This window comes from Oxyura jamaicensis, chromosome 12 (genome assembly GCF_011077185.1).
Source record: "Oxyura jamaicensis isolate SHBP4307 breed ruddy duck chromosome 12, BPBGC_Ojam_1.0, whole genome shotgun sequence".
Lineage (NCBI taxonomy): Eukaryota > Metazoa > Chordata > Aves > Anseriformes > Anatidae > Oxyura > Oxyura jamaicensis.
Genome location: NC_048904.1, coordinates 17,041,165 through 17,055,773, shown reverse-complemented (window position 1 = coordinate 17,055,773; position 14,609 = coordinate 17,041,165). Strand labels below are relative to the sequence as shown.

The 14,609-nt window shown below is 40.9% G+C and overlaps 1 protein-coding gene and 1 long non-coding RNA gene across 4 annotated transcripts in view; both read left to right on the top strand.

Annotated features, from left to right (window-relative positions):
* The window catches only part of MDFIC2 (MyoD family inhibitor domain containing 2), a 43,036-nt gene that overhangs the window by 21,815 nt on the left and 6,612 nt on the right, over window positions 1–14,609 (top strand). For 2 of the 3 annotated variants that reach the window (XM_035337718.1, XM_035337722.1), the window contains exons 3-4: window positions 4,775–4,813; window positions 12,237–12,305. In XM_035337718.1, the coding sequence (XP_035193609.1) occupies window positions 4,775–4,813; window positions 12,237–12,305 (108 nt within the window). Of the gene's footprint in view, window positions 1–4,662; window positions 4,814–12,236; window positions 12,306–14,609 lie in introns of those variants that run through there. The other variant, XM_035337719.1, reaches the window with a different exon arrangement.
* On the top strand, window positions 6,411–8,383 carry LOC118173298. Its single transcript, XR_004754115.1, has 2 exons — window positions 6,411–7,256; window positions 7,763–8,383. It is a non-coding gene; the product is annotated as an uncharacterized LOC118173298 (long non-coding RNA).

The window sequence follows — 14,609 nt, the reverse complement described above, 5'->3', positions numbered from 1 at the left end:
TCCTCTTTTTTCACATCCCATATATTGATCAAATAGATTTGTTAGCATGCCTCTGCAGCCTTAAAAAAAAAAGTTTGTTATTTGTCAGGTTTATTTGATTACTATATTAGTTTGTGTGTTATCTTAATTGTTATTTCAATAGAAAATAAAAGGCCTTTGATAGCCCCACAAGATTCCCATTAAATATAATCCATATAAGAAGTTAGTGGATGGAGTGAATGTGGTAAGAAAATAAACACATTAAACCTATTTTAGAAGGTGGTATTAATCTGCAGCTGTACTGTACTTGATCCAAAAGACAGGAATAGAAATAACTACAGTGTGAAACAATTTTGATAAACATCAGTGCCGTATCATTGCATATTATGCTATGTATAAAATACTTTAGGAAAAAGAAGTGTGATATAAAATAAACTGAGGTCATATCTGGAAGAGTGGGTTTGGTGGTTAAGTGTGAATTGGAACAATATTATATATGGCTTTAGACACTAGAAATTAGGCTAGAGAGGCTGTAAGCAAGCACAGGTGGAAATGTGTTACATGGGGCAAATTGTTGACCAGGACAGAAAAACAGCTCTATAGGAAAGTATTTACTGGAGAAAAAGATAAACAATAAGCAAGATATATTGTGTGAGGAAATAAGAGTTCAGCCAGACTAAAAAAAAATAAAATAAAAACAACATCTCATGTACATCAATCAGCTTTGGTAGTGACTTTACAAACACTTTTACTTCGACCTTCTCAAAGCAGATGATGCAACCATTCCTCCCCCCCCCATGATAGTCTCAGAAACCTGCCTCTGATACCTTCACTATCAGCAAAACTACATAACCCTCTCTCCTTGCTTAACTTTGAATGTGATCTCCCCAGGTGGTACCTGGGATTACATACTTTCCAAAATAAACACCACGTTAAAGTCAGCAAGAACATGTGCTTACCATTTCATTTTAAAAATAATACACATGGACTCTTGAATCACGATAGTTGCTCAAGACACAGAAGTGCTGCTCATAAAAAGCATTAGGAAACAATCTTTTGTTTTACTTAAAGGCTCAAGGAACACCAACAAAGCCCCAGCTTTTCAAAATTGAAATACACGATTAGCAGAATTTTCTAATCTTCTTATGAAAATTGGAAGAAATTCTTTTATTCCTTTGGTCAGGACTAGTCTTTTTGATATCTAACTTTAGTCACTTGTAAGTTTAGTTTCTGGTATGGACTAATTCATTATTGTTATATTACTAGACAACTGCTAGGTGGTTTCACGATGGGGAAGAGGGACAAAACATTTCTTCACAAGAGCAACTTATTCCCAGATTAAGTTTTTTCTGTCAAGAAGCAATGCCTTGCCAGCGAGACAAGTTTGTCTCTTCCTTTGATTATTGGAGGAGTTTAGGCCAGGCTACAGCTGCTACAATGAACACCACCCTGAGAGGGACGTATCCCATTATAGAAGAAGTATTTTAAGCGCCTGTATCTATCTGCAGACGCTTGAAAGGCCCAACTCCTAGGTTATTATTTTTCATCTGGAACCTCTTTAACTGTATTTCATACACACAACCACGCTAAGGCTCCAGATGACCTAAAATAATGCTCGAATTTGCAACTGTCATAGAGCAGTTAGCAATACCCCTGCGATTCAGAAGCACACAGCATGATGATAGCTTCAAGCCAAACTGTTATGACCAGCTAGTATAGAATATAAACAGGAACAGATGAGAAGAATACAGCCTCAACATTTGAGACAACAAAGAAAGAGTGAAATGATTGCTACATAAAAGACATTTCAAAGACCTCCCTGAAAAGCAGGCATAAAAATCCCCAATAAAAAGGCTCAGCAAGAAAACTGTCACACCCCCTAATCCTCAGCAGACTTTAACAAGATGTTTGCATGAGCCAGAGATTGTCTCTTTCCCCAGAAGACAAAGGGGGCAGAAAACAATACTGTCTAGCATAGGATTAGGAGGCAAGAGATAGATAAAAAGGATTCCTTAACCTTACAATTAGAAACCCCAACTCTCCAGCCAAAGAGGGATAATCAGAAACAGATGGCAAACCTGTGTCACAATAATTGCCACATCTTTTTTTTACTCTTTGAAAACTGATATATTTTCTGACATTTTTTTTTTAATTTATTGCCACCCCAAGAAAGGTTTTGATGGCCACTTAACTACAAGACAACTGCTGCTACCAAACCACAATTCAGCACACATGGCAATAACCTTTTATTTCCCATTCTTTATATTTCCATCACCTCCAACCAGGCAAAAATTAGATTACCAATGCTCATACCAGCTTTCCAGTAAATGTACAGCTAAAAGCAAAATTACATGTAATACACTTGTCTTCTATCAAATGATTGGCGTACTGTGCCCTAAACCAGACACACAAAGAGGTTCTTCATGCAAACCTGGCATAAGCACTTGCTCTGGTTAAAAAGGAAGCAACTTCGTGGTTATAATGAGCATCTCTAGCTTTATTTGGTATTACTAATGCCTTTAAACAGAAGGCAGGGTCCTGGCAAGAGTAGAAAACAGACTTGGAGGAGGAGAAATCTTGCAGGCTGGAAAGAAACTGGAGTCTGCAAAATTTGACCCTCCTGCTGTAGTTAACTAGTGACCATAAACTGTAATGGCCGTGGAAGTTAACTGTATAAAAGTTTAAGACTTTTTCTGAAGCTAAATAAGGCAACCACAAGACATTGACAACTGCATTTACAGGGTAAATATTAACTTACAGTCATGACTTCAGTGCCAAAACAATCATATATGATTAGGAAGTATACATGTCCCCAATTTATAGGCACACAGGACTTGAATGGTTTGTCCAAGCACTTGTGAGGGACAGTCAGGATTTAAGCAGTCACCAGCTCCAGTGGGCAGTTTGATATTGCTAGCCTTTCCCAGTTTTTCGGCGCCATCAGGAAAGGAAAGGCCAAGCAATTTGTTTTTTTTTCTTCAGGTGCAGCACACTTGGAAACTATTTGTCTGTGCTCTTGTGATTCCATCTGTCTGTTTGGGATCTTCAATTTCCTGCCTTAAGTTCAGTGGTCTTGTTTCATGCAAGCTAGACCCTACCATAGAGCTGCCTCATATTCCAGGGGAGATGAAAATTCCCTCTTTAAACTACTTGAAAACCACTTACAAAGAGGTTGTCAGAGATGCCACGTTAACCATTTCTGGACCTTGGTGCAGGCAAAAGCAAGTAACTAATACATCCCCGGGGCACAAAGAACCAGCACACTTGGCAGAGCAATACAGGATGTCAATCAGTGTAGGGTAGGAGCAGAGGGTAGCATGGTTTGTATGGTGGCAAAAGCTAATTAGTCTCTTCAGCAACACAATGCCCCAGGGACTCCAGGTCTTGCTTGTGGCATGGTGTTGGTGACCCACAAGCCGTGGCCCACAAGCACTCTTTTTCCCATACCATCAGGAACTCTGCTGCTGTCTTGCTGAAAGACCAGCTATGCTTGAATCAGGAATCTGAAAACAGGGCTGTGGCACCCTGTCTATTGTCTCAAATTATTTCCAGATCAGGTTTTCCTCATTTTACAAGTAAGCTTCTGGTTGCCACTATTACAAGCATGACCTGAGATTTACAAGGTAGGCTAGTATGTTTCCCAGTTTACACAGAGATCCAGATTTACTAAATAATGGTCTGATTTTTTTTAATGAGTGACACCTGTGCAGCACAAATTCCCATACCCTGTGGCATAGCAATGCCACCCAAGTATACTGTTCCCCATTCAGGTAGTACTGATGTTTTCCCCTCCAAGCAGAAAAGAAACACATGTTGTCACCGGCACCATTAAATTTCCTGCTTTGCCATCATTACTGATTTTATCAGATACCCAGATACTATGGTGATGAAAGTCAGTGCAAAACCCTAACATAGCTAAAAATCTAGGAAAACTCAGTCATGTTGAAACAGAAAAATTAAAAGAGGCGATCTAAATTTGAACCCCCAGTATATCGCACAGCCTTGGCTCAGAAAACTAAATAGTATATATTAGAGCTGTTTGATAACTTACACTGCTTGATTCAAAACCTTGAAGTCCAGTATCTTCATATTTACCATTATTAGGAACAGGGTTGTGATGAAGCACACAGTAATGAGGTCTACATTCAGGTTCATTAGCAGTGTTTTCCTTGGTTGTAATTATTTTAATGAAGATTTCACCTAATTAAGATTTCTATGACTTAGCATAAGAAGCAGATACAACACCTGATAACAGCATGCCCTGAAGTTAAACATCTCTATCGGCTTTAATGGGCATTAGACTGGTCCCTTACAGGGTAAGGCAGAGCCTTTTCACTGAACAGGTGAAGACAACGCAGACATGAGCCAGCAAAAAGACATAGCCAAAAACATAAGCTTTACTCACTCAAATTCAGGGATGAATGCTGCACCAGTGAGTCGGGATCCTCAGAGTCGCTGCTCCTCTGGTTAAGATGAGTTGTGCTGGCCATATTAATATTGGCTGTGTCTCCTGGGGAAAAAATAAACCTCAGTGAGGGGTCACAGGATGCTGGATCTTTAGGGGGAAGACGTACCTCTCGGCTTCTATTAAGAACTGTTTTTCCTTACTTATGAAGGAAATTAAGGGACTAAGTCTCCAGCCCCACTAGCTTCACTTCTCACTTTTCTCTGATAACAATACAGCATTGAGAAGTTTAGAAAACACTGCTGCCTATGAGGGACAGCAAACCCACCTCACCAGCTGAGGAGCTTCTCCTGCTTAGTGAAGCCTTCCTTTCCTGCTCTTGTTTTCCAGAACTGGACAAGCCCATCCTACAGCCTCGTGGAGATTCAGGTAAGACCCCCTGCCTCCTCAGCCCCTTCTGCCTATGATATATGGTACCATGTAAAAGTAACTACTGAAGTGGCCCCTTTTCATGTAAGAAAATTAGTTTGGTTATTCAATTCCATGGAGAATATGAACAAAGTATTTTTTGCCTCAATATTAACACACTTCATTTCAGATTTAAACTCATTTTTAGAACATTATTTCTATTAATGTGAGTTAAAGAAATATTTCAAAATTTACCACAAAACAGCAGAACAATCATAGGAGTGCTATGCAGTTGGCTAAGCCTACATGCTTTGGAGTATAAAGATGCTTTTTTTAAAAAAAAAAAAAAAAGCTACAAAAATTTCTTGTTTCAATTTGCTGGATCTCAGTGGATTACTCAGAGATCAGGCAAACTCCCAAGTGATACCCAGTCAGCTTACAAAGGCTGCTGAACCTGCATCTCACCTGCAGAACACCCATAAGGTTTTTGGGCCTTCATCTTACCTTTATTTACCTGCTGAAGAAGGATGACTAGCCATGGCTCCCTTCCTCCTTTCCTAGATGATGATGATGATGATTTCCTAACTGAAGGCTGTCTAACCCCTCAGTACCACCTGAAAATCTTTAGAGTTACAACAAGGGGGAGATGGGCCAATTTATCCCCTTCCTCCTCAGCCACAGCTGAACCTGTGAGGCCTACCTGCTCTCTTTACTTCTGCTGATGACCTTTACTTGGAGAGTCCCAGCCAGGGCCAACCTGAGGGGCTTCTCAGATTTTGGAAGGGGCCCTCAACAGTTAATTGAGCACCTCAACTGATAATTGAGGTGCTGCTGATTAGAGGATGGGTACACCAGGCTGGGCAGCACTGGCAAGCTGGGACCTGCCAGTCACAGTGACCTGGCTGCGTTAGAGACCACATCATCCCAAAACATTCAGAAAGAGCCATGCCCTCATGAGGACCGTAGTTAGAGGACACTGCTGGGGCTTTGGTGGGCAAGGTCAAGACAACGTTAGTCTGGCCTGATAAAATACGAAGAGGCAAATCATTCTGTGCCACTCAGAAGTCATTCTGATGGTACTTTTGGCTTTTCCCCCCTGCTTTTGTTCTGTCAGTCTGAAGAGAACGGCTTGTGTGATGTAATTTAGAATGGAGCTTTTTTAAAGCTTTCACTCAGGAAAAGCTTCAGGAGCTCTGGGGGTATAGCTTAGCTCTGAGAAACAGAAAGAAAGCAAGTTTGCATTGACAGCTTGATCCCAGAGAGAGGTGGCTGCCTGCTTGTCTAACAGGTCCTCTGGGTCTGGATGAGGCAGAGACAGAGGAGCAGTCATATTAAGTGAACGTGCGCTGCCAATGTTAAAGGAACAATTACCATTATTCTGCATAGTTCACTGTTTGCTACTGCTATTTCCTTCAATAAAACCTCTTTTCACTTGCCAATTGGAGCTTGTCATGTAACAATATTTCTTATGCACAATACACATACCAAAATGCCCCTGTGTTTTTAATACATTTATAGTTGTTAACAATAGTGGTATAGTGACAGAAAAAAATGTACTTGCTTTGAATACAGAATAGACTGAAAAAAAAAAAAAAAAAAAAAAAAAAAAAAAGAACAAACTAGAGGCCCTGCTCTGAAGGATTAATGGGTGTTAGATTTTGCCTAATCTCAGCGTTAGAGCGGTGACATCTCTTCCATCTCATTTACACCCAGTTTTTCCTCTCAGGGCCTGAGCTGTGACCTCCTTGCTTAGAAGGGGTTGTCCACCTGTGAGACTTTTGATGTGAGGAAGTGCTGAGGAGGAGATGAGCTCCTCCAGCAGGTGCTCTCACCCACCCTGTATCGGGCAGCTGAGGGATGCTGCCCTTGGGGCTTTGGCGAGCTCAGTGCTCTGCAGGTTGCCTAACCAACCCTTCGACCCCTGTACATGGCCCAGTGGTTGCTGCTCACATCAGGCACTAGCAAAACTCCTTGGGAGTAGAGTTTCTTATAAAACTGGACAAACAGCTGGTGTCAGAGATAGTTTGGCATTTCACTGAGATTTCAGGAACTCTGCAACTCTCCTCTGAAAGCCTGTACAATGAAGACATTGTGCTAGCACTGCTCTCGCCAATATTACAAAGCCAGGCAGAAATGACCACAGCGAAGGTGCCATGGTGAGAAGAAATTAAGTGCTTGCTCGTGACCAGGCTGAACCTAATATTTCATGCACCCAAATGATCAAGCAGCTGTTCGGAAACCTTTGGAGCACAGTCATGAAGGAAACTTTCTTCTGCCATAAGATTCATGCTTTCCAAGAACACTATTTTGTTCCAAACAAGTTAATATACACAGGGAGAGACATCTTGAGTTTCACTGGTCTCTCCTACACTATTCAGGATTAGTGGTAGGCTGCAGTTTTAAAAACATCCTTCCGCTGCACAATGAGAGGAGTGTATTTAATGCTGGGAGCAGAACAGTTACCGTGTTGGCCTTTGCCAGAACAGACAAGAGTGCACCACCCTGAAAGTACTTGCTGGACAATTAAAAATGAGTGGATGTCATCTGTGCACCCCCCAGAACACATATTCTGCACCTCTAGTGTTCCCCAGGGGGAAAAAAAAAAAAAAAAAAAAAAGTGTTTGGAGAAAAGATGTATAGCGTGGTATTTCTTCTGCTTCACCTATTGGTAAGTGCTTTGTCTACAACTCTTTCTGAAGAAAAGAGCAATGAAACACAGAGAAGGCAATTGTACTGGAAGCTGTTTCAGAACCTGATCTGCTGAGTTCCCTGGAAGCTTTTCCATTGACATCTGCTGATACTGGATCAGGCCCTCGTGGAAATGGATAAACGGCTTTCCAGCACAGCCCAGCAAGGGCTGCTCAGCAGCACCCAGGGAGGGACTCAGATGGCAGTAAGATTAATAATATTTGCTCCAGTGGACAAGTCCTGCTCCCAGTCATGCTCCAGTACTGCACGCAGCTGAGAGAGAAGAAAATGGGAGTTTTTGCTAAGAAAGTCGCTAGAAGACATGACTCTCACAGATTGCCACTCAACATTGTATTTAAAGAAAAAAAAAAAAAAAAAAAAGTTTTCATAACTTATTAGAAGACATGTTTTTTATAGTTATATACTATCACATGTCAATTTACCATGAGTAGAGCTTTAAAGGCCCTTCTATGTTAAATGCTGCATCTTCAGTGATTTGCAGCTTTTTTTGAGCTACCTTCTGGGTATATTTTAAGAAAACATACTGCTTTGATGGCATTTACCCCCACCAGAATGCTGACAGCCTCAGAGCACCTCTGGCATTAATGCTATGTGAGGATATCTGTGCGACCATAGCTGTGTATAACACCTGCTTTGGGAATAAACTCCGGGCACGTAACTTCAGTGTCATTCAGGAAGTGACACAGGTGCCAAAGACCATGGGACATTAACGAAAGACACTGCACTGTCTTTTCAAGTTCACAAACTCTGCCTGGAGTTGCCTCAAAGATTTCCACTGCTCATTAGAGAGAGCTTACCAAAAATAAAAACCAAAAATTAAAGTTCTTTCCAAATTGTATTTGCAGAGAGTTTTAGGTGGGAAAAAAAATTCTTTGCAATAAGGAGAAAAAAAAAAAAAAGGAAGAAAAAGATAATATGGAATGGAGACTATTTCTCTTTACAAAAGTTTTGGAGTGATATGCCACAGCACCCACAAGAATCGAAAGTCCAATCTGGGACTTAAATTCAGCTTTAAAAGTTGCTGCTTCCTCAGCACATAGAGGCATATGTGAAACACCACAGGGTCTGCCTGCTCACTGGCAGAGCCTCAATTACTATAAAGGAATTATTACATACAATCCCAACAAACAGGACATGAATAGGGACATGAAGCAAAATTTGGTAGGGAAGAAAAGTGTCTGAAACAGAATTGGAAGATCTAGTATAGAAAGAAACCCTGGGGGCTCTGGCACAGCTGTCCTGGAGGATGGTGGCTGTACCTCGCACCCTGCCCCAAAGGTTTCTGTGAACCCACGACCTGCTGAGGTTACATTTCTGCTGCAGTTCATACCAAAGCTGTGAAGTTCCTGTGAAAATCCAGTGATTAATCCAGGGCATATCAGCTGAGGGCTCTGGAGGACCTGGCACCAAGCTCTGACGCAGAGTGCTGGAGAGCGCAGGGCTCTGGGCAGGCACCTGCAAACCATCCTGTGATGGTTTGCACAAAAGCACCTGTGAGTTTCGCTATTACGTTTGTTGTGAGCATGAATTATGTCTGGTGTTTAATGCAGATGATGATGTCTGATGCAACAGGCAATTTTGAATTTGCACATAAAAACCTTTTTGTAGTTTTTGGTCCCCCCCCTTTTTTTTTTTGCAAAGTCCGTTACCACAATTCACACTGATCCTTTCAATTCTTTTTAAGCATCTTTAAATCCACCCCAGTCCCCTCCCCCCCAGCTGTACACATTCACTTTTTAATAGTTAAAAGTAATTTTAAAGCAAAAAAGAGCATAAACAATATACACTGACTCTTGACACTCCATTGCTTTTTTAAACTAGAATAATAAAAATTTGCAAATGAACAAAAGAGTGGGAGGAAGATATCTGATTTACAATGTTTTTGAGATAAAGAACACTATAAAAAAAGATCAACGTGAATAATAAAGCATTGTTAACTGAGTCATGACATTTCTATTCTCAGTGAAGATTTGAACAGTAGAGCTCTGCAAATGAGCACCTTGTGCCATTTTCAAAGTGGGAGGAAGACATATAATTATAATTTTTAAAGTGAAGAGGATTTTTTAAAAAATCTCTGTTAAAAAGTTTATTGAAAAACATATCGACATATCAATATGACATAAATTACTTTAATTTTATTAAACTAGGAGGGGGGAAAGCCTCTTTTTGAAGACTGGCTGCAGAAAGCATTCCTTGAAAAGAATTTTCTTTATTAAAAACTCTTTTGCTAAGATGAAACAGCACTGAATGTCAGCACTACCGTATATTTATTCTGTAACTCTTCCAACAGCTGAGATCCATAAAAGAAACATATTTTCAAAACAGTTTTAACCTCCATTGTCTTGATCATTCGTATTAACATTTTTCATGTCACCTATTGAAATCCCTTAAAGGAACCTTTTATTCAGTCAAAATTAATGAAGCCATTTTCTTAAACAGCCTCCAAAAAGTAAAAAGGACGTAATGTTGTGCATTTTATTTGACATACGTTTTCTTCCGTTTCACTTATTTGTGTGATGAGAGCAAAACTTCGTGTTTATGTTATCAATTCCGCAGAGAAAAGTGATTTTGAGAGAGAAGAAAACTAACTCTGCTCTTGCTGTGTTTGCAATTTAAATTCAGAGCAAAAATACAGCATTGATCAGATTACTCCAATTGAATCATTTAGTGCTTTGGCATTCCTGAAGTTAGGGCCCAGCTGTGAAATCATAGTTGGGGCCAAACTTTGCTGTTAGGTGAGTGCACATGGCTCCCATTTTCTTCAAAGGGAATGACACACATGGCCAATATTTAACTTTCACCTCTTCCATTTTTCAGCTAGCAAAGCCAGAACCAATGCAGGCAATTTAATAGAATTAAGAATATACTCAAGATTTTCCAGGACTTACTAGTGATTTGGACTATATAATTCAATACACCTCAAAGCGCAGATGCTCAGCATATTCTGAAAATCAGGCCATCTCGTATGTCTTATTTTAAGCAAGTAAAATCATAAATCATGGAGTATTTTGGCCATCTAACAGCAAATAGGATGCAGGATACCTCTTCAAAATCATAAGCTCCAATTCCTGGGCTGGATGGGATGCCTGGGAGACTTCCACTTCCCAACCCACTTTGGGCACTGGGTTTGCATTCATTTCTCCTCTGCCATTGCCAAGGGGGCTTGAACACAGCAGAGATGCCCACCTGCAGCAGCTATCTCCTCAAGAAAATGTAGGGTACCGTCCTGTGAATCTCCTGGACTGCTGGCACAGCCCCCAGGGCTTTGAGGTGCAAGTGCCACAGAGGGAAAAAAAGGACGCATCCCAAAGCAACACCTAGGTGCCCCGAGGTATATGCAGATCTTCATTTCAGCTCAAGGTCAAATGGAAAACTTTCCTTCCATCCTTCCTGACTCTCCCCTTATCTTTCCCCCGATTCCATCTGTTCCTCGCCCATCTCCTTCATTCCATGCTCGCCTCCCTCTTCTTCCTGTGTCCATCTGTTCCCTCCTTCCTCAGCGCGAGTCGGGGAAGGGAAGTGAATTCAGTCATTCACTGAACAGATTTCAAGATGAACCCCCTCCCTCTCCCGTTCTAACTTCATTCATCATGGTAAAATTTATAATGAATAGAAATGTTGAAGGTGAAAATTTATTAGGGATTGTGTTGCTTTCCTATATCAAAAGCAGTTAAAGCTGCATATAAACATTGGCTTCATTCATTTTTTTTAATATATGGTATAATTAGCAAGAAATATTAGTGGAAGTGCTCGGTATGCAGTCCATCAACACATGCCCGTCAGAGTTTAGGATCTGGGCCAAATTTTTTTGCTAGTCCTGTGATAGATTTATAATAAGCCTATAGAAGGCTTTACAGTCAGCTGGGTCACTAATTCATGAAGTTAAAACGTATGCAATGAGGTCAAAAATTCACTATTGATAAAATACCCCCTCCTGGGATTGCACCATTAGCTTTGGTACTGCAACAGAAAAAAAATAAAAATAAAAAAGTAAGCCCAAAGCTTCTGTGAATTACCAGTGCATCATCATAAATCAAAAGAGAAGCACTTGCACAAGTTGGTGATGTCACATGAAGCCCAGTATGTATTTATAGCCTTGTGTACCATTTCCTGTTTCCCTATAGCAAAAATAAACCACCCCGTCCCACTTTGCCTATCTGATCCCAGGAGGGAGAAGGAAGTGGGATTTAATCCTCCAAGCCCTGTGCAGGGAGCAGGTGGGGTGGCAAGTGTAGCTCAGCACCCACAGGAGGACCTTGGGCATCTTGTCCAAGAGGGCTAAGCCATGGAGGCTGGGGCTTGGAGGTGCATTTTCCTCTCCCTTCCTTTGCTGACCATTTGGGAACTTTATTTAAGGTTTCTGGGGTGCTCGGGCATGGATTATGCCTCACAGTTCATTGCAAACCTCCCAGCCCCAAAACTTTCTGTACCTACTCCAAATGGGAACTTCTGCTCCTGACAGTGATCCTCTGTCCCGTCTCCTCAACTAAAACTCTCTCTCTTAGCAATTTGTTTTTCTTTTGGGTTATTTTATCAAAGCAAGGCATAGATACCAGAAACAGTGTACGTTCCATTGTAACCTCCCCTCCCAAGGAAGCATACTTGCCTCTATTTCTCCCCAAAGCAACAACCCTTAAAGTAAATTACTTACATTCAATGGCTGATGGTGATTTGTGTGATGAACCACATTTATTTACAGTGTGCCTCTGTACTGTTGTGTTGTTTTTCCACCAAGACAGCTGCACCAGCTCCCTGACTCTCCCAGCGCTCCCCAGGGCGACGCTGAGCAGCGAGAACTGCCCAGGTAAGCTGCTGTCCCTGCGCACATATTGCACCATGCAGAGGTGCACCTGGCGTGCATTCCCATTGCTGTAAATTATTATTTATTATTACTTAAAGAACAAATTGTGTCCTTTAGGCTGGTTACCAGTCCCTTTCTCTCTTTTTTTTTTTTTTCTTTTAAAAACACCTATCCAAACCTGGGGCTTGGGTTTTATATTGATTGCTATGAGTCTTTCCAAACCAAGTGAGTTCAGTTCAAGCCTATGAGCTTACAAGTTATCATCCATCAGACCTGAAGTAGCTCTGCCGGCTCCATCTCAGGTCTGAACGGACATGGCACTCAGCTCTTCGAGTGATGAGCATGTGAGGTATTAAATAGACAGGCAGTGACAGCAGTACGTGGGATAAGGAATGGCAGGGAGATCAGCCCAGCGTTCTTTTGGTGCTTTCTCTGCACTGATACATGAAGATGCCTTACGGTGAAATTAAGAAGTTACATGTCCTAAACTGCCAGAGTTTCCCACAGAATTCACCACTTAACCTCAGGACTCTTTGCCACAGGAGCGCAAGGCAAGGGGCCATAGCCAGAGCTGCTTGGGAACAAATGTCAGTGGCGAGTAAAGCCACAGACCCACCCGTCCTTTGCTGCAAGATGTGTGCGAGTCCTGCACAGGGTGATAGATCAGTTCCTTCCCTCTCCTTCACTCTCTTCCCTCTCCTTCTTTCTTAGAGGCAACTGCCCCCCTGCAGCATTACCTGGCTGCAATCCAATTAAAGACACTGTTGTCTTGAATTCACCTGGCTTAAAAAAAAAAAAAAAAAAAAAAAAAAAAAATTTCACATGAAATTTCCATCTCTGTCTTTACATGAGAAACTTAGGAAAGCAATCCCAGTCCTCTGCAATAACAGTCAAGGCAAGCCCCAACTTCCCAGCCAAGGAATAAAGTTGCTTCTCCAGGACACACTTTAAAAATGGTACATTAAGGCTGTTTACCTCTACCTACCTCTAACAGTCTTACTAACCCTGAATAGCCTGAGCTTTTTTCATCACAATTACCTATTTTTCCCCTTCTAATTAAGTTCAACGGATGATTTCTGCATGTGAAAAACAGATCTTTGTGGGCATGTAAAACTGTGGACACAGGCTCTTAGAAGACAGTAACAAAGTCTGACCTTCTGCCCATCTCTAATTGTAATTTAATTCTTTTACATTCTCATTTAAAAGTAATCATAAATAATCAGTTGTACATAATATATTTTTAAAGCCTATTTGGCTCCACTTATTTGTTCCAATCCCGCAACCTATTACTGTTCCATGCAGCAACAAACTATAAAAGAAAAAAAAAAAATGCTAACCACTTTTTTTTTATGCTGGTCTAGCATAATCTTTATTTCTTTAGACACTTTGTGCAAACATTAAATTGATAAAAGACATAATGTAGATGGACCCGCAGCTGAACTGAAGGTAATTGCATAAAAATGAAATGGAGACCTATAATTGTACACTGCTTTAGCCTCTCTTGCACTGTTTTCTGGAAGCAAGGATCTCACTTGTCATAGCAAGTTGCTTGTTACGGTGATTGCGTGAAGACTTGATCTAGCTGTACAAGACAAGTATAACATTACTTAAAGGGAGCTTTTCAAACTAAGAGTCTGACACTAGAATGTACTGTATTTTCAAAGATGTAGTATGCTTTAACAAACAGAAGAGTCCTTGAATGACAGCTTTTGTTACCCTTTTGTTTGATGGTGCTGTACTGAAAAATTCAGGTTATGTCTATGCCTTTCTATTTCTGGTTTTGATTTCTCTTCAACAGCACTTCAAGAATAAAAATTGACTCGAAGCATGAATAGTAGAAGTTGGTGGATACAGTAAATGTTAGTCTGGCATTTACTGATTACTTCCGTCTGATTTTTTTCAGTCTCATTTGTTGAATGCTCAAATGCTTTCTGTGGACCGTTGTATTGTGGCAAAAATGGGAAGCTGAACAGATACATTGCAATTTAAAATATATCCAGATTAGACTTTAGGGCCAGTTTGGAAAGGGGGAAATGATAGAAAATGCCATTCTTGCACAGACCTTTCAATGTGACCCAAGTGTATTCAACTGCTCAGCCCATGTATGGCTCTCAGCCTGGACAAGCAAGATCCATTTGTAAGATTGGCACCTGAATACCAGGTGGGGCACGTGTCTTTTGGACCCACAAATCAATTATTATCCAATAAAACCAATGCACGAGCAGGACAGTGCTTCCTCCAGATCCCTGCTTCTTCAATTAGCACAGCCTTCTGGAGATGGCATGTTATTGAATGAAAGTGCAGGGG